The sequence below is a fragment of the Perna viridis genome, chromosome 2, assembly GCF_037379345.1.
Source record: "Perna viridis isolate PV_CMFRI_1.1 ecotype Kerala chromosome 2, ASM3737934v1, whole genome shotgun sequence".
Classification (NCBI taxonomy): domain Eukaryota; kingdom Metazoa; phylum Mollusca; class Bivalvia; order Mytilida; family Mytilidae; genus Perna; species Perna viridis.
The window spans coordinates 53208543-53230252 of NC_142446.1; the positions used below are offsets into that span (position 1 = coordinate 53208543).

The window sequence follows — 21710 nt, forward strand, 5'->3', positions numbered from 1 at the left end:
CCCACATGCAGTGACAAGTTGGCCAGAATGTGACCTGTATGGCTATGTTATCTTAATCGTTGTGAAACAAAAATTGACCCCACTTCCGATATTTGACGGGCGTCTAAAAAAAGGTTCCTACACTGCAATGTCCGTATTTGATTTCCAGGTTATGGTCGGTATTTTTTGTAGCTTTAGTTTTTTTTCCCAAAATACATGAAGAATTTAGTTTAGCGTTACATATGATACATTTATATGCAATGATCAATGCTTTATTTTATAATGCATATTGCAAAGTTCAATTTCGCTTTACTTGTGTACAATGTTGTTTTTGGGCAAGCTGTCGCCTGTCCTGTGGTGTAAGGAATTCCTCGCCGTTCATTGAAAACCCATGGATGTCATTTTTTATCACGGTGTGGTTGTTGTCTCTTTGACATATTCACCATATCAATTCTAGTTAAATTATAATATACTAACCACAGATTAACTCCAATCTCTAATCAACCAGTAAAACATTGCTCCATTGATGTTTCACAAAAATGTGTAATGAGATAAGCATAACTTGTCCATATTAGCAGTTTCATGTTACAATATAAATATATTTTGAAAGAACAAGTCGATTTTATTTTAACGGCATTTATAACATTATTGTGATTTATTGGCAGTGTTCATTTTTTGTGAAATGGCATATTTTTAGCCATTGTTTTAGGCGATTAATTTCCAATCATCGTGAATGGATCGATATCCAACTTCATGACCATATTCTAAGCGTTTTGGAAATAATAGAACCATACGGATTACGGTTTTACCCTTGTTTTACGCTTGTTTGTGTCCGTGTGTTTCCGTAACACATTTTTTTCGTCTACTCATTGAAATTTTAATACATTCTTCCATTATGTATGCCATATGGTGGGATTTATTCTGTTTACCGAGAATTTTGGTGATGCTTACCTTTGAATTTGTCAGCAACTAATGATCAAAGCGGCATGTAATTTCAATACATTCTTTCTGTACATGTAGGTATGGTGGGATTCATATTCTGAAAAATTCGACAACAACCTCTTGTTTTACGAGGGTTTTGCTGTTTTTTTACTTTAAATTTTGAAAGTTGAAATTTTCGTCGCACTTTTTCGAGGTCTGTTAGTTTCCCTTATATCGTGATTGAAAGCGGGATATCACTTGTTAGCCATCGCTCACAGATTTCTCGTTTACCTTTATTAAATATCTGCATGTTGATAGTGGAAGTAAAAATATTTTGTTTGTATATCATTATTTACAATCAGTGATAAGAACACATACCCGTAGCCAGTGGGGTTCGAGGGGTTCGGACGAACACCGGCTACGCGGCTCCTTGAAAACCAATAAGCACTATTAAACTCGCAATTCAGATTGAAGTCTAACTATTAAAGTCAAGATTTTACTTGAGTTGATCCATTAGTGCTTGAACTGTTACTCACTGTCCACATTTTTATTGTAATTTATGTCAAATGATGCGTTAACTAAGCTTGGTCAAATTAATTGTCTACATAGTTACCAGGAAAAAGTAACATCTATTTGAATATAAATAAAAACAAAAAAAAAACATGTTCTCTCGGTCTATTCAAGACATGACATGTGATGACCTATTTAAATATCAAAAGTCTCTCGAGGTTTAGGTTTTTACTGTGCAGTTTAGTTGGACCGACAAGTCACGAGGGACGAATGGTTTATAGTGACATAACAAATTAAAAGTAATGAATTTAGGTGTTATAGCCCTAACCGTTTCAGAATTAGGGCTCAAAAAGAAGCCTTAACCAAGTATTTCATAGAATTCAATTATGTAACTGCAATGAAAGTTTAGTAATGTCTATGATGTCATTCTACAAATATTCTATAGCACAGTGGTTATAGTTGGACTGATTTTAGGGTTTAATCTTGAATTTGAACCTTAGAAATAATAGGCCAAAAAAGGGGAACAGAAAATGTCCATACCATTATTTGACTATTGTTCATTTTTTATTTTATTATATTTTTTCTTGATACCTTATGGAAACCGGCACCTGTCTTTTCAATCAGACAATAGATACCTCTTATCTCTAACGGTTTTTGAGTAATAAGGATCAAAGATGCCACACCCCAAAATATCTGCTTTTTACATTTTTGGTCAGAGTTTGAAAAAAAATATTGGATTACTGATGAAAATCCTTGTATGCATTTTTAAATGAGATTTCAGATATCTTTAAAGTTTCCAAGTTATACGGGGTCAAAGAGGCCACTCCCCAAAAATCGACTTTTTATTGTTTGGTCTGATTTTGAAATTTTTTAATTGAATTTCAAATTGTGCGTTATATTGTATCCAAACCAGTTGTTATGTTCATAATGAATTGTAAGTCCCTTAGCCTTAGTGTATCAAGAACTAAGATTGTGTTCACACTTGCCTCAATTGTTCAGAGTTCGACCAATGCGGTCTTATCATCTTGTGCTCCGCGAAGCTTTTTATTATTTATGTTTCCCTGAACAAGAAGCCTGGTATACAACTTGAATTTTAATTCATTCCCAAATTTCACCTTTATCAATCTCAGTTTCTTTTTTAGACCTAGTATTTCATAAATCTGGTGTCTTGAACAGTTCTACAGAATGGCATTTTGCTCCATGATATGACGAGAATATTTGTGGTGTATATGTTAAAGATACAACAACACCACCGGGATGAAATTTGCCAGCCCAAGGCCACGTATTGGTCTTCAATGAACGATGAGGAAATCCTCATACTATAGGGCAGACTGCAGCTGGCATCAGTATACACAGGTACAGCGAAAGAGTTGCCCAAATATATTTAAGTACCATAAAAAAATAACTAACGGTGAAAACGAAACAAGTCATAGAGAGGCACAAATCCTTACTAGGGACAGGCGCAAAAAAAATATTTTGGCTAGATTACAACCCTCCCTCTTTAAATCTGGTCACGGTAGAAAGAAAACATTATACAATTACACCTAAAAATCAGTTCCAAAAGGGTCTGAGTCCCTTGTTAAAACGGAAATAAACGAACTGAATAGTTACACCTATGTACAAACAAAGGAATACCGGTATGAGCGAGACGGTTACACCGGTTACCGCAGCTGTTAGATACTGTTGTGATTGAAAGTGGGATTTAACTTTTGAGCCATCGCTTACAGATTTCTTGTTTACCTTTACTAAATATCTGCATGTGGATAGTGAAAGTAAACATATTTTGTTTGTATATCATTATTTACAATCAGTGATAAGAACCATCTTAAAAACTGTTATGTAACAATATGAAAATGACACAAGAATGTAGGACATTTGCATATTTTTAGAACTTTGGTATTTATATCGACCATTTGCATATTGAAAAGGAAGTAAAATATTTAACTGAAGAGGTTAGTGTTTCTCCGTGCTTAAATTTACATCGTAAATAAGAGTTTTGTTTGCAAATACGACACCTGGTTTTATTTTTGTAGTAGTGTACCATCTGCAAAATATTCCATCATCCTCACCAAGGAAAGTTTGAATGAAAATGTATTATGATGACGTCATGAGTAAATATCGATGAAATAATTTTACAAGCATTATTATTGGGAAAGCTTGCGTCGAATATTAGGTGTTTTCTTATAAATTGAGCCTTAAAAGAAATTTCATGAATTTTTAATTCTGTTTTCTGCCACTTTAAGCTTTGAACTTCATCGGCTTAAAACGACCTTCAGAATTTAAATGATCTAAATTTTTATCATTGCAATATTTGTTAAGTTGATGTAAAGTAATAATTGCAGTTGATTAATGAACGTATTGTATCATTGTAAGTTATGTACGATTATCATTTAATTTTCTTAGCTGTTGTCGCGTCAATTGAGTATTAATTGGGGACATAGAAGAACAACCTTTATACGTTTTTATTATATTTATAACTTATACATAGGAAAAATTAAGAAAAAAATAAGTTTTATCAAGGGAAAATTACACCGTGACCACGACTTCCCATAATATGTAATAATAATTAGATTGTTTTATTACACAAGATGTAACACTTCATATTCGATAAAAGTAACGTCAACGTATTTTTATAACTATGTTATATCAAACTTTACATTAAAGGGAATTTCATTCATACTTTCATACCAACTTGTGATATTTCGCGTTATTCATGTACACGTGCGTCTGCCCAAGATGTGTATATATGGTCCATAATGCTTGACCAAGTATTCTAAATAAGAATTTCTCATCAATTAAATTGATATAAAGAATCTTGCCGGCTGATGTTTTGCATTTTGTGTATGTGATTTAGTTTTGATTTTTAAATAGGTTGAATCAGCTTTTATAATATTATATTATAAAATATGAAAAGAAAAGAAAAAAATTCTTTAAAAATTAAGTCGAATCTTTACCACAAAATGTGAACAAACGCAGTCTTGAAAATGTTGACTGAAACATTTTTTGCTATATCATTTCAGATTCAAACATCAGTAACAATAAAAGAAAAATGAATATTCAAGTATGAATAATGTTTATTTGTGTATTCAGATAAAATATGTTAAATTTAAGGGTTAAGCACAAAATATTCTGGCACTGTACTTCTTTTTCATTTCCTTACCAACATAGTTTTTTTTTTACTTGTTTATCGTATTTTGTCTTTTTAGAGTACATAGCTTTTTTACGAGAAACCTATCAATTCACGCCACTTTGCTTAACGTATCAAACTGAAATGATGAAAAAAGGTTTTACGACGTCCGGAATACTATTATTCATATTCCAGGTAAGATAAACAACAAAACAATTAGAATATTGCATTCTATTCTATGAACATACTTTAGAAAATTTACCTTTAGTTATTTTAATAACGTTGTAGTGAACAAATGCAAATACAAAGCAGGTTGAAATCGGGAAAACATGACATTTCAACGCTTATGTGGAATAAACGCATCATTCGCCGTTCAATAATAGACATGGCCTATGTATAATATAATACTACTATGTTTTCTCAATGCATGTATAATTACGGGACTGATACCTTGGTGGGGTTTTAACTGGTCGATGGTATGTTATTGCTTATAGTACGAGAACACAATTAATTTCGTAGTGCACTTCAACAGACCCATTTTGACATATATAAACTTCCACCGTTTCAAACTCAATAAAACTTCACCAATATGGAAACATGTGTAAAAGCAGATTACCGTAAGAGTGTCAGAGAAATTTACCATATTTTTTATATAATTTTTATCCCCTATGCTTAAGAGTCCCCGTAGACATGAAAAGTGACCATTGCAAAATATCCTAAATTTTGACCTTCTTCCACAAGACCAACTCAAAACTTCCACATAAAATTACAGAATGAAAATGTCAATTTGATCCTTGCCCTACATTTCTGCAGCAAATACTAAGCAATAAAGTTTAGGCCAGCAAAGAAAAAAGTCAGGAAAAACACACTAAAAAAAACAGGAACTATATTCGTATACAACGATAAGTCGAGGGGATTTGTGATGTCGTACCTTCTGATGTGGCAAATTAATATCATATGATTATCTCATACTTAACACCGATATATAATTATTTTTAATTGTTAAACATGAGACAACACTCAGTTGGGTCGAATTGTAGGTTTCAGAATGAGTGAATATTGAATGTTGTAAAATATCAACTCAAACATCATAACAAACGAAACATTTTTCATTCTTATTCCGTTGGGATATTTTGGTCGCTTGACATTCGGCATCTGCCACGGCGAAAACTTCTAAAGATCTAATGGCGATTTTTCAAATCACTAGTTTGTATCACATCGTCCGTGACAACAAAAAAAGATAAAAGAGACGATTTTCATTTTAGAATTATAATTTTCCCTTTCTTGTAATAGAAATATACCAACTTCCCCTACATATGGTATTTGTGTTTCTCAGTTTACAAAGTATGTAAGAGCTAGTTTCGACTATACTGACTTCTCATGACGCCGGTGTTGCCTTTGAGACATGCTTTTGGACTAAGATAATAATAAAATATGTTTCATACGCTGCCTAAAAAGTTTTGTATCCAATATCCATATTTTATTGAAAAATATTCAATATATACAACAGATTATAGGTGATATATTTTCATATTGTATACAAATTAATTTTCTGTATTTTATTTTGTATATTATTATTCATCTCGAAATTGACGCACATTCTCCACAAAGTTCTAGATTTCTTTAAACTCCTGGCATGGATTGGCATATTTTTTTTTTAGTTCTTTTTATTTTCACTTATTTATTGTTCATTTCTTCTGTACTAATTTGATTACTGATTTTATCATTTTTATGCTACCCATGTGTATTGAAATATACAAGAAATAAAGAAGTGTATTGGAACGAGAGGTTCAGCGCGCTTTAAAACCTGGTTTAACCCACCTCTCATTTTGAAATACCTGTACCTAGTCAGGACCATTGCGGTGATTTCAAACTCGGTTTTACCCTGTTATCACCATTTGTTATACGGATTTTTCACTTTTCCTTTTGACTACTACCTAGATTTAATCAGTTCGGTAGTTTTGACATTATCTTTCATATTATACGTGATATCTCAGATCTCTAGCTGTCAAAAAAGTGGATGAAACAACCAAATTGAAGAGAAAGAGAAATATAAACCAAAGAAAAGGATTAAATGGTTATTTATCTACCTTTTATATATTATTTCTTGGGGTTCATTGCACTTTTAATTATAACGAAACATTTTGAAGCCTACAAGACATATTTATATTGACTTATCACTTTTTTTGTGATACACTTTAAAAAATAAATTAGTAAAATATTAAATCTGAATAATTAACCATATTATCATTTCACTTGACAATGCGTTGAAAAATGCACTAAAATCAACAAGACACCATATTTTCCTTTAATTTTTGTATGTAATTTATAATAATAATATATTTAAATTCAAATGCAATACTGTATACACTGTATACACCACCGATTGCTTCTGACGTTTATTAATATCTAGTTTTCGTTTTAAAAGAGGCGATATTTTATAGAAACGCATTATTTTTCACTGATTATTTACACCTATTCTAATCGTACTTAATTAACTATTTTCATTTTATCATGTTCTGAGCCTAATTGGCATATTTCTATTTATGTCAATGACAATTATTGAATGAACGAAATTATATCTAAATACCTATATTTTTACAGTTTAACATGTGTACATCTAAGCAAATCCGCCAGGTGCATCGATGCCCATCAAAGCTTGAGAGACATCGGATATTTAAGCAGGCAAAATGCTGCAGTGCTTTAAATCTCACTTTCCATTGTTTGTTAAATGACATAGGACTGCTAACGGAAACATGCAATCGTCCTATTCAACTTCCTGCCGGTAAGTATTTAAAAAATTATCAACCTTATCACATTTTGAAAAGTCTTACAAATTTCAGCTATTAACTGAAGTTTGGAAACATTTTTTTTTTTTTTTGGGGGGGGGGGCGGGAAGGCAAACATAGTTTATTAATCTTTACCATTGAATGTAGTTTATCTCTTAAACTGATTACACTCCAGTAAGTTACAAACTGAATGAACTTACTAATATGCTTATTATGTCACTGAATTAAGGTCTTTTGATATCACCTTCATGTTGATTCAAAAGTGAAATTGTATTGTTAGATTATTTAATACTGGACGAAAGAGGTACGACTTTTTGTGATTAGTTATGCAGATTTATGTTATTAGCTTTAAAATGCAGAAATCAAAAGAATGTCATCCAGGTATTAAGACCAGACATGGAAAACAGACATACACAACAATAAACATTAAATAACCAAAATAATACATACAAAGTAACAAAATTAAGATAAGCAACTCAGACTCCACTACAAACTGGCAGCATGAAAATTTAAGTCCAGGATAGACGAAAGAGAGAAGGAAAAATATGACACAATAAACAAATCAGTTTTCATTGTGAAGATAGATACACCGTAACGATCCACTAGTTCATGATTACGACCATAAAACCTCTGTAGTGATGACTTCCAACCACGATTTAACCATCATTTTGTTTGAAGTCCCTGTGCCAAGTCAGGGCCATACAGTTCCAGCTGCTTATATAGGACAAATAGGACAAATCCTAAAATATAAACAGATTTCAAGAGTGGTTGTAGTAGAGTTTGCAAGGTTGTATGGTTGAAAATTGTGAAATTCGGTAACATTCCAGAAACATCATAATTAACATAGACTTCCTATTGCATATAATTATAAAGTTACAGAGTTATAGAGTTACAGACCACCATACCAAAGTTTCTGGCATACAAGATATCCGAGATATCGCAATGTCCAAAACCATGAAGTCACACACTTTTCGACGGAAGCACCCATTTTTCCAATGTTTTAGGTGGCACACACCCTAATATGGTCATAAAAATGTTTAATCTTTAAATACTTCCGAAATAAAACTGTTTCCCGTGAGAAATAGTCCTTATTTGTCCAGATATGATAAATAATAATCCTAATAAGATTAACTTTATCCCAGTTTGTAGTAGAAGGTTAGGGTATGGTGTTTCTGTTCAAAATTGCCCTGTTTTATTGTTAATGACATCCTCTATGAAAATCTTAAGTACAAATTCAAGGTATTGTACGCTTATTGGAAATTTCCTAGTTTAAAAAATGACTCATATTTTTGCTATTAAATAAAATTAAGTGGTTCTGAAAAGTAAAACAATAGCACATTTTGGTAGGGCCAAAATTCTGATCAAGTTCTTTAATGCAGTTTAAGAGAGTAATCAAGGGAACCAAGATTATAGCAGTAATCGAAAGAATGTAATCCAGGGACAAAGACCAGACATGGAAAACAGACATACACAACAAATAACATTAAGTGACTTAAATCATACATACAATGAAACGAAAGCAGATGAGCAACTCGGACTCCACTAAAAACTGGGAGCATGGACCAGGTGCACCCGTAGGGTAAGCATCCTCTGTTTTTCTAGAAACATCCGCCGAGTTGTTCATAAAAAGTCAAGTCCGGGTAGAAAAACGAGGAAAGGAAAACTATGACCCGTTGAATAAATCAGTTTTCATGGTGCAGATGGGTACACCATAACGATCCACAAGTTCATGATGACGACCATAAAACTTCTGTAGTGATTACTTCAATCTTGTAGCAACATAACCCTGTTCCAGAAGCTTGTTTGTTAGAATTCTAGCGCGATACAAAAAGTCTGCGTATTTTTGGCAAGCTCTGGCATTACGTATGAGTTGTGATATAAACACTCCATACGCAGGTGCTGAATGGATGTTGCCACAGATGAAAGGAAAGTTCTGAATGAAAAGTCATCACGTTTTTCGTAAAGTTTAGTCAATAGTTTTTCTTTACCATCGATTTCAAACTATAGGACAAGATATGAAGCTGACTTCACAGTGTCTGTAGTATCCTTTATCTCAAGTTCTTTGGGGTAGGTAAGATGTATCACGACCCCGAAATTAGGATTGTTTAAAGATTACGTCATCTATATAGCGGAAACTGAGATCAAAGGATTTAGCCCAACGATATTCTTTCTTTCGGATCAGATCAGCTATAGAGTCAGCCTCATAAGACTGAATGAATAGGTCAGCAAGTAAAGGAGCACACTTTGTTCCCATTGGAATGCCGACCGTTTGTTGAAAAACACGTCCACCACACTGGGTACATATGATGTCGATTAAAAATTCTTGCATTTTGTAAACATCTTCCTCAGTGTATTTAGAGGAGGATTTGGTATTATTTCTTACAAAGTATGCGGAATCTCTACCAAGAACTATATATTTGTATCTAGGTGCACAATTTCAACTCGAAAGTCGTTACAAGCGGTTAAAGGGCGATACTCCGCGGTACCGCTAAAACTCAAACTTTTTGTATGGCACATCGTTCTGACATCAACCTGACATATCAATATCCAAATAAAAAAGAGAAAGGTTGCAGGGTCAGAGGAAATTCGGACTAGGTCTAAACAAGCTTGTCATATACTTTAATTATATAACTTAATTAATAGCATGATATGGTTTCACAATATTTTATACCACAATGGCCGGACTTTGATTTTGTCGGTAAAACCTTAAGTTAAAGGTCTAAAGAGTGGACCAAAAGAATGCATTTCCCGATGTCAAGACAATAACTTTACTATTAGTGAATAAATCTCTTTAAAATTGTTTTAAAAGGGCCATACTACAAAATGAAGGCGTGGTTTGATTTTGTTGGTTAAGACTTAAGCATTAAAATAAGCATTTTTCATATTTCGGTATAATAACTTGAGTACAAGTAAATGGGTCTCAAATAACTTTTACTACAAGGTGCCATACCAAAAGAGGAACACTGGGTTTAAATTTTGGGGTTATGACTTGAGCCAAGTAAGGATAAAGGACAACAAAGGGGCTAGAAAAAAAGTCTTTTCTGATTTCTGATAACGTGAGTAAAATGGATTGCCTTGTCACAAGATGCCATATCCTCACGGGAAGTTTTGTATTGATTTTGCCGGTCTTGATTGAAAACATTTAGGAATAACGACTAAAAATGCCCCTTCGGTTTAGGTCGAATTTTTATTCTGTATAAAATATCTAACCGTTATCAAATTCTAGGATATGTCAAGATTGAATGGTATATCCATACTTGTCCAATATGTTCAGATTTCGATTCCTGTTTTTTTTTTTTTTTTTTTTTTTTTTTTTTTTTTTTTTTTGTGAAAATAATAGTATGTATGAAAGATTGGTTACAATATTCTTGGCTTTTACTTTACTTGATGTTTTTAGATTTCGTATTGATGTTAAACGCGATAAAAAATATGTTATCTTGCTTATAACGAAAAAAAGATCATTAGCTAAGACATCAAAGATTCCATTAAGCTTGTGTCCACTTTGCGTCTGTTGTTCGTAAACGTTATACATTTTGCTCGACTCCATAAAACTTCTTGCATAATATTTACCTACCTTTTAGGAAATTATATATGTATAAGTCTATACATACAATCTATTTTTGGTACCTTTTTATCAAACATTTGACCTCTGGAGGCCATCAAAGTTTGTGATAGAACAGTACTTAGACATTAACATTAATGATTAAATTGTTATTTTGAGAAAGGGAGGAATGTGTTGGTGACTTTAAGAATTAGTATTGTTCATGTTAATTATAAATTGAATTATATATGCTTGGGGGTATGGAACAACCAAAAAGGGGGAATTAAACGAACGTATAAAAACAAGTAACTATACAATGGCAAAAATACCTAAGGCTAAACAAATAAAGTGTCAGCAGAGGCACATACAAACTACCTCGGTGAATAACAAGTAATAAAGAAATGTATTGACATCCGGGGGACAATAATTAACTATGCACAAATAATAAATGGGTCAGTAAATCATACGCAAGGCAGGATAACTGGACACATGGGATGTTTATGTCCAAAGTTATGTCCAGATGTACATTGAATTAAGGATATGTCTTATATAAGTGAATAGTATATATTCGGAACATGTTGTATATTCTGTGATCTTCGCTTCTACTGTTGTAATAAACGTAGCAGTCAGTGTACACATCTTGGAGTTATTATCCGTGCCAGACTCTGTCACAAGTTTCTATTTGGCTAATTTTCTAAGATCAACTCCTATGAAACCAGAGATTCAAATGCTTTGAACTTTGATAGCCTAATGAGAATTTCTCTAACAATCTGAGGGTTGGGATATTTGATATTGCGAAAAACAAGGCCGCTGTTACTAAAATTAAGAACACAGAGATAAGATTGCGGAATTTTTCAAATAACTCAAATATTGTTGCGTTCAGCTATAATCTGGCAAGGGTCAATTTGTTTAGCATGATGGTATGGAAGTATGCCGAAATTTTCAGAAAAATTCGTTGACGGATAAATGAGTTATGGGTCGTAAAGTGGATTTTTTTCCGAGTTTTACCTTTCCAACTTTGCAAATATTCTCCTCTAAACAAACTTGATTGATTGAAACAAAAATGGATTTACATTTTTGTTACGATATCCTTTACAATCTGTGTGTGGAGATTTTTTATCTGTCAATAAATATGGCCATAATAACTAAAAATTGTGGATTTAAAAAAATAACTCCGAATCCTTTGGGTTTAGCCTAAATTTCACAAGGTTAAATTGATAAGCATGGGGAGACTGACCAATGCCGAAAGTTTCATAGATATGTTGGTCGACGTTGGCGTTACTGCCCTTGAAGACTAGAAAATGACTATGAGAGATTTATTTCATAATGAGAAAACCAGATGGATAACTAAGATGCTCTTTATTGATTGAATTATTTTTCTGACAATAGTAAAGTAATGTCAAAAGTCCAGCTTTAGAAGGCTAAACACTATTATTTACCAGTAAGCTTTCCAGGCTCTCTAGAACGTCTAGCTAAAGATCAATTTCTATAAAAACTCAAGAGCCAATGTTTTGAAACCTGATAAGTTAATAATGTCAATACCTTCCACTAAGGATATACTTTTGTGTGAATTTAGTGATTCAGCGAGTGATTACGATCACTCAAAGGTGCCCTTGAAAACTTGTGGAGAAATACATTTTGGTCTAAACATCTTTAATACGGAACCAATCGTGACAAAACTTTGCGGAAATGATGATAATGATAGCTTATGCACATACAAGCTTCATTCAACAAGAAGGCTGACGAATGCTATTTAAGCTTCTTATTGACCAATTGCGAAACTCTTCTGAAACCACAGTAGCCAATTTTTTCAAACTTGATTGGGTTATATGAACTTAATACTCCCTACAAACGATCCACTTTTTGTGTAGCTTCGATGGCTGATTTCACCCAAAAGTGAAACACTATTTGGAAATACATTTTGGCCTATCCCTACCTATACGTGGCTCACGTGGCTCGGTGTATAGCAGGAATGATATAAGTGTAGGAAACTATATTACCCATTTGTTTAAATGATCAAACATAATTCCATATTCTCCGGGGAAGCGATTGAGGCTCTTTTAAACCTCCTGTTTTCTGTTGTGATATATCTTAGCAAAACAACTTTTTTAGTTATTTTTGTTGACCTTTACGTGTCTTTAATGTCTAGGAAAATATCCTCGATATTCAGAACGTAGCGACAGAATATACTATGAGACATGTCCTAGTAACAGATACCAGCCTTGGCCACTGAAATCAAACGAAATTACTGAATGTGAGCTGGTTAAATCTACGTGTAGCGGTTTAGGTCAAGTAATTTGTAATGAAGGGAGCGCCGTAGAAGATGCAAAATGTGGATGTAACTACACAATTGGATATATTCCGGCAAATTCTAGCACATGCTGCTCACCCTTAGTATCATCTGACTGTTATTGTATTTTTCAACCGTGTGAAAGTGAAGTGGAGGAATTGAATAAAGGTAAGTAGTTCTAGTTTGCTAAAATATTTTTTGTGCTAGTCATTAAAAAACAGTACTGGTACCCGAAGAATTTTTAGAATGTCTCAAACTTATTAACAGGTTCACAAGGATAATTAATATTCTGTCAAAATTATAAGTAAAAAATAATCTTTCCTAGACATGCAAGAAAAGGATGGGGACCTTATTATACGGTAAATATACAGGCAAAAAAATGTCTATGACAGTACAGTTAATTAATTCATTAATAATTCTGTTTTTACTTAATACCGCCTTGACATACACGAATCTTTCTTACAAATTCTTACGAATAATCAATTCATTACAATTCGCAAGCATTTGTACTTAACTCGTCATCATTGATGAATGGTTGCAATGAATAATTGGATAATCAGGAATCCACCCGAGCATTTTGCGAATATATACGACTACTTTTCCTAGACAAAGAGGGTAAGGTGGCAATGCCTGTAAGAGATGAAGTCGAAGGAATTTTTGGTATAATATGAATTTGTTGCTTTCTTAAATCATGTCAAATCTCCTTGAAAGTTTAATTGATGCATACATAAGGTTGTATGTTTTACATTTATATGGGTATATGAAATTTACTATTGAAAAACCATTACTGTATAACACACGTAGTTACCGAACCGATAATGTTAGTAAAAACTCGTTAGATTATCGTGAACCATTCGTGTTAGTTTACAAATCTTTTAAATTTTTAATAATGCATAAATATGAGGGGAGTATTATATGTGCTATAGGTGTAAAGATATTATACCTTGCAAGCATCGAATCACACGAAAACACTGCGTGATGTCCTAAACCCTTTCGGTTTCCTTCTCCATATTATATCTTTTGCAAAACTTTGACCAATCCTTATATCTTTTATTATCACATTTTAACAACTTTTCTATCATTAATGACTATAACTTCTTTACCTATTTCAGATTATAAATGCATACAGAAATGTCCAGATGGCCAAAAAAGGCTTTATGGGGAGACAGAATGTAGGCAAGTGCATAATTCATCAAAGTACATGATATTACAGGCTTTAATTTGGTTAATAGGTATAAATTAGATTCAAATGGTTAAGATCCAAAAAGTGAATATCAGTATTAGCCTATAGTTTTTTTATGGCCTGTCCTGAAAGGTTTTTCCGTTCGGTCTGTTTATGTGCTTGTCCGGAAAAGGTGTACATAGTTTGTCCGACTATCTCCTCCCATAGTTTTATAGCTGCAGCTTTAAAATTTTAGAGGTTGTTTGTACACCAAATGAAGATAGCTAAGCCAATAGAGTTTAATTTTTGTCTTATTCTCATCATCAGTATTGAAACCAAATTCGTATGAAGATCTAAATAAAAGAAAAATATATAAAAGCAGCATTCAACTCCAAATATATCAAAATGGAAGCCAAAACCAACAACCATGTGCTATCAAAACGATACAATAATTTTTCGTCTCACTGAAGAAGACTCAATCAAATAAAATGATTGTGTTTTATGGTGTACAATGTCCTCTCACCTATGTAAGGTTATAACCCATTTAACCAATTTGCTTGTGGCTTTATATAGATAGGGTAAAGATGTTCATTATAAACGATTTAATACGGTACAATACACCTTTCTATACAAATGGAGTACGTTGAAAACGAAAACGTATGCATGTTTTGTTTTGCCTTCTACCTGATATACCTGAATAAGAATTGTAAGAATCAAGATCATATATTACGGCCAGACTAGGAAAAAAACACACACAGCAAGATCATGAAATAATTGTATAAAGAAACATGAAGAAGTAATAGGCAATTCGGACTCCAATACAAAGTGGGAACATGGACTAAGTGCGCCGATATGATAGGAATCCTTTTACATAAAAATTGTCAGGAATCAATACATGTAGGAAATAATTGGTTTTAAACATGTGAATATTATTTTACATATAATGAAATCCTGCCAAAATTAAGGACCTTCCGAAATATTTCCTAGACCAGTAAAAATGTTTTTGCCATGTATAATAAAATCACACTGCTATCCTGAGAGTTTGTTGAAATTACAAAAATCGTTGAATATTTATTGTTATTTTATCTAACTTTACATCCCCATGTATATCCTCTCCCGGACATTGATGTTATATATTTATTTTTTTCAATAATAGCACACTTCCATATGCTTGTATCAATGCCATGGTTTTGCATTTCATTTTTAATTTAAGTCGATGCATTATTCAATAAAATGTCCCGAAATATGCTCTACGAGGTACACGAATATCCATACGCAGGTCCGGCTGAAATAAATATATGAATATTACGATTAAACTCATTTTATCTTTAATTTGGAAATGTTGTGTTTTCGTTTTAATCCGCGCAGAGAAAGTTCCATTTTATATCTTTTGAAACTTTTTTTATCGCATGAACTTTTCCTTCCTATATCTAATTCCAGTGTCTTGTTTCTGTTATCTTCATCTTTTATGTGTAATTCAGTTCATTCGGTTTGCTACTTTGTGTATGTAGATCGTCTCTGTTTCGTGTGTTCACATTTAGGCCATGCTTTTGGAATTAGACATTTTTAAATCAACCCACTGCTGACGCTTCCGTATTATTTTACCGATATACAAAAAAAAAATGTTTTTTTATTGACTGTTTTGTTTCATCAGTCAAATGAAGCAATGTTGTCTTCTTAGTTTTAGTTCTTTCAATACCCCCGATTGAAATCTGAGTTGCTCATTTGTTTTTATATCTTTGTACGTATATTTGGTCACTTCACGATCGAACTTTTTGTGCGTGTCAGTTTTACCAGTCTGTTTATCCTTTTATTTTATTCTTGTTATTTTTTCTCAAATGTTGGTTCTTTAGATTACTACAATTGCAAATTGTAAGTTATGTACATACTGACCTATTGTAGCAACCTACAATCATGTTTTTTCTGATATTCAGGTGCTGTCATCTATGTATGGCGTATGAAAAAGGTGTTCAAATGGATTTTGTAAAAATTTCTTTAGTTATATTCAGACTACAATGGTAAACAAAAGGTGCTGAGCTGTTGTTGGATATATTGACTTTCGAAATTTCTAATTAATAAATCAATGTATCCCAATTCATTACTTTCAGTATGAACATGAACAAAGAAGATATGACAACAGCTGAGGAAAAAAACTTAAAAGGTTTGGACGTTCGAAATTCAATTCTGATTTGTTTATTGCTTCCCTTTCCATTTTCTGATTTGTCTAAGAGTGTGTATGGGTGGATGGGTGCGTATGTGTGTGTGGATGTGTAAAGAGACCTATTAACTAAAAAGTAACCGTCCAGTTGTCCTTTTACACGGTGGTAAAGTAGATGGAAGAGTTCTAGGATTTAGAAATGAAGGTTGTTTACAAATTTTGAGTAACTATTGGTTTGCAAACACTCTTGGCAGTTTTGCACTGTGCAGTTATTTACAGTGACGTTACAGTACTGCCATTTACAGTAACGTCACTGTACCGTTACTCACAGAAAATCTTTCAGTATTATGTTTTACAGTTTTATTTCAGTACTACATTTTTCAATATAGAATTTTATAATCTTTCATGTAGTTAATTAGTCTCTATCTCATTCTACACTACGTCAATGATTTCATGGATTCGAGTGTGAAATTGACAAGTCTACCTGTTAACAAACAATGATATATATACAAGCAGACATAAGCAGAAACAAATTCCAAATCAATTTTATTTATTCGATAAAAAACGTGTTCAAACATTTAAACACAGAAGTAATGCATTCTTTGAATTAGGAAATTGAATATTTGTTTTTGAAACATTTGCTTTAAATATCAAGTCAACTGTCAACTTAATGCAGTAGAGACGAGGTTTAAACAGCTTTCAACTTATACACTTTTGGTATTAAACAACGGACCTCGACAATGAGAAACTAGATATTAACATCCCTGCTTCGTTTTTCTAAGTACATTACACCTTATAAGTTCAGGTATCCTTTAATTTTCTGCTCGACCCATTGTGTACATATTGATTTTCTCACAAGCGAGTTTTCTGTACTCGGTGTCTGATTGGTTTGAATTAATAGCTTCATCAGTGGGTTTAATCATAATGACACACAAAGGTTGGAAGAATTCTTAATTATGTTGACACAGTTGTTTTCATAAATCTTACAGAAGCGTTTTATGTTGTAACTCTTGGATTATCAGATTTTAAATTTTAGAATTTTTAAGTATTCGCGAAAGTCTCACCAAAAAACACATTGTGTTAATGACATAAAATTTTTAATTACTTTTAAAGCTATTTGGTTTTATCGTTTAACTGAAAATATTTGTTAAAAGCACAAAACATATTCGCCTTCTTATTCATACAAAACACTTTATACACAAAATTTTCCTAAGTTGAAATTACCATATGTGCTTTGATTATTAAGACATCTGAAATCAATATAGTTTTAGTTTTTTTTAATGGATACATCAAATTTAACATCACTTAAACATGAACTTATTTGCCTATTTCAGATGATGAATGTCTACATAAATGTCTAGATGGTCCAATCAGTCTTTTCAATGCGACAAAATGTAGACAAATGAGTATTTCATCAAGGTATATGGTATTTAAGACGTTACTTTAATTAAGGGTGCCTACTTTAGAAAACCATGCAAACCAACACAAAGTGATATTGATAATTACATATAAACTTAAATGCATCTAGTAGGAACCCATTAGAAACTTCTATTCGCATAATATTTAAAAAAGAATTAAAGATGGCGCAGATATGGCCGCCATTTTTTTTTTTTTTTTTTGCTTTTGTTTTGGAAATTCCCTTCAAAAATGATAACATTACATGGCTAAGACATGTTCTAGAGTAACAGAAGATTCAAAATAAGGTATTAGGCGTATAATCGCCCTATTCTAAACTAATGTCTTTCAGCTAAGTACAGTACCTGTATGAAATAAACTTCCCATTTTATGGGGTATGGGGCAGTGGGGCATGGGAAATGGAATGGGTGATGAGGGATGGGACGACGGGGAATAGGGCAATGGGAAATGGCATTGGGAATGGGGTAAATGAATAGGGCAATGGGAATGGGGTGAGGGAATAATTTTGATTGGTAAATCAAACAAATTGTTCTGCCTTTTCGCGCTAGCAACGTACATATCATAATTTTATGACAGCAATTTTTTAAGCAAGCTTGTTTTAGAGTAATTTTAATTATTACAGGTGTTGCAGTTCATTATTCATTGACATATTTTTTTTAAATATTAACCGGAAATAAATTTGTACAATATTTAATTTCTGGTCGTTATATATTGAAAATGTTCACCCTCACACGGTTTCTAAACGTAAATCATTTTTTGAAAATTTATACTGAAATAATTTTGTGTCGGAGACACTCCTATGATTTTAATATTGATGAATTAAACACCTTGACCAATAATAACAAGACCTTTTAAATATAATAATATGCTGATTCCCTTTCAATTGGCAGAAATATGGCATTCGTTACAACCTCGACAAGGATAATAATATTTTTTTAATAGTTTTAATATTTTAGACAAGAATTTAGACCATTATTAAAATTAAAACTGTTCGCATCCTTACAATCTGCAGAAATAATGTCATTCATTTTTGAGTAATTTAACCGGAATCAATATGTCAAAGCCACACACATGATGCTTATTTTGACAATTTTAACATTTTAAACAATAATATAAGACCATTTAGGATATTTTAAGTGTTCGCATTTATTTAATTTGGAAAAAGATATCTCATTTTCAAGAATTTGGTTTGAAAGATATGTATAACAACAATCAACAAAAATCTTATCTGGACAATTTTAAAATTTTTAAGAATAATTTTAGAAATCAAATTCATTCACAATGGGAGGATGGGGCTATGGGGCATCGGGTAATGGTGAATGGGGTATGGGGCAATGGGGCAATGGGGTATGGGAAAATGGAAAGTTTATCCCATACAGGGACCGTACATCCCACTCTATCAAACCTAACAGATATAAAGGCTCTTATAATGACCTTGAAAAGATATCTGACCTTGAGTTAAGGATATACGTCAACATTTTTACCACATTTCAATGCCCTGTTTTTCCTATGATATCATTTTTAACAAGCTCACTTGTCTATACCCATTAAGATGTTCATATATAGAGTAACTAGACAGCAGTTCATGCAGGGCATTTCAGAAATGACAATTAAAGGGCACTAAGTAGCTAAGATTCGATGGATGTATGAAAATTGGAAATCGACATTTTTGTACCTCCTGTGTTTGTGCATGTTTTTGTTTGTTTTTGTTTTGTTATGTTTTTTTTTTTGTTTTGTTTTGTTTTGTTTGTTTGTTTGTTTGTTTGTTTGGTTTTTTTTTGTTCCGTAGTTCTCTTGTTGATGGGTTGTTACAACCTCAAGATGATGTGTTAAATACCAGGATTGGTGACAACTGACATTTTACTTTGACCTTTAGGACAACTTGTGTTCAGTAACAAAATATGCACCGGCAATACATATGATAATTCTTTTAAATTTCGACATATACAAATGTATGTAGCCTTTTGATATTTCGCATGTGGGTAGATATTCAAAAGGAAATAGCTGTCTGTTTTTGTAAAACTTTTTAAAAACAGCAACAATTTCTTCTAAATACCAAATAGTAAATTCACTATATGTATATGTATATATATAACTTCGTGAATGATTGTCCACTTGGTGCTTAATCAGGTCATAATTGTGTGGTTACAATGTATTTTCTGCATTGAATCTCTTATACTTGTAGTTTATCACTCATGATACATGACAGGGTCTGTAACAGTATTTTGCTAATCGCACTACCATAGATCACTCTGCTAAATGTTATTAAGTTTTTCCCTGAAACAGAATAAACAAGGGCTGTATATTTTTTTGATAAGATAGATTTAGTCTACAAGCTTATTTTGTACAAATATCAATCAATTTAAAGCAAGGAGAGCTATAAAAATCCTTGTATAAAACACACATTACTACAGTATATAGTTCAAAACCTCAGTACTTGGCATATGATTAAAAATACATATACAAGTAGATGTTTTTATCTACTTTTTTCTTTAGTAAAAATTTAGGTAAGGCTGTCTTACATTTTGCAAACCTCTGGATCTGCTACTCATTAAGCATAGTAATATAGAAAAAATAAAATAATCCATGGCTGCTAGACATGCCCCTTAATAGATGCGGCAAGTTAATCTTTTGTTTGTATCACCCACATATACATGTATTCATGTGTGTTGAGGTCCAAACTTAATAATGTTTCAACATAAATAAAATTTAGATGAAGAGTTTTGCAGAGAAGAGCATAATACAACTACAATGTGTTAAATTCTTTTTACTTTGGCCAAGTGTGGACAATGCTAGTTTTTAAACAAAAGGACTTGCAGTTCAACTGGTTTGGACGAAATATTTCACAAAACAAAATTTGAAGTTGAAAGAAGCTAAAGTATGCTAAAAGAAAATTTCCTTAAATCCCTATGCATGAAACTCAAAACCATAAGAGATATTTGAAGTTTGATATAAAAAGACTTAGGCAGGGATTTTTAAGTCCTTAAAACAATTTGTTCGACCTCAATAATCTAGAAATGTTTAAATCATCTTTCAACAGATTTATAAAGGAATAATTTTCAAAATTGAATGAAAAATAAACATTCGAAACCTCATATATTTTACCCATTTTTATTTAATTTAATTTTATTTTTTAAACTTATACACATTGAACATGTTGAGTGTTGTGTCATGACTATTTACTAATACTGTGAATGTGTTGGTACAATGAAATTTTGTATTTGTGAAATAAAAGTACCTGACATAATAATCAGTAATATACCTGTAGTAGTTCCCTTTTTTCCTTCGATTATTTCATCTATTGTACATAAACACTGTGTATTCTAGTCCCAGCTTAAATTTTCACATGCATTGATGATAAAATTAAGATAATTTTTAGTGGAGAATGCAGGCACAGGGGAAGTAATTTTCCATCCGTCTAGTAAGGGGTACATAGTTTTTCCGACTGTCTCTTTTCAAAGTTTTTGAGCTATAGCTTTAAAATTTAAGAGAATGTTTATACACGCAACGGATATGTTAAAGGCCAAACAGTTTGATTTTCATAAATATTTCTACAAAAAGAGGTAACTGAACATAAAGTTTCAATGTGTTATACAGACACATGGTCTATCTCTATAAGCTACTTTGTTTGAAATTTTTCAAGATGTTTTTAAAAATCCCTGTACAAAAAAACAGCGTACAGAGCCAAAATTATTGGTTTAAGTAATTTTTAAAAATAGTGATTGTTAGTTTATTATTTTATTATTATCATTATTCTATTTGGATTATACAGCATATTTTAAAAATATCACTATATTCATTTAAATTCCCTATTTAT

The 21710-nt window shown here is 32.2% G+C and overlaps 1 protein-coding gene across 5 annotated transcripts in view; it reads left to right on the forward strand.

Moving 5' to 3' along the window:
* The first annotated feature begins 3040 nt into the window (after positions 1-3040).
* The window catches only part of LOC148626000 (uncharacterized), a 63359-nt gene continuing 44689 nt past the window's right edge, over positions 3041-21710 (forward strand). For 3 of the 5 annotated variants that reach the window (XM_088569524.1, XM_088569527.1, XM_088569526.1), the window contains exons 1-7: positions 3396-3521; positions 4617-4732; positions 7142-7322; positions 13017-13325; positions 14270-14333; positions 16428-16480; positions 17812-17896. In XM_088569524.1, the coding sequence (XP_088425650.1) occupies positions 3494-3521; positions 4617-4732; positions 7142-7322; positions 13017-13325; positions 14270-14333; positions 16428-16480; positions 17812-17896 (836 nt within the window). In that variant the 5' untranslated portion in view covers positions 3396-3493. Of the gene's footprint in view, positions 3183-3222; positions 3363-3395; positions 3522-4616; positions 4733-7141; positions 7323-13016; positions 13326-14269; positions 14334-16427; positions 16481-17811; positions 17897-21710 lie in introns of those variants that run through there. The other 2 variants (XM_088569529.1, XM_088569528.1) reach the window with 2 other exon arrangements.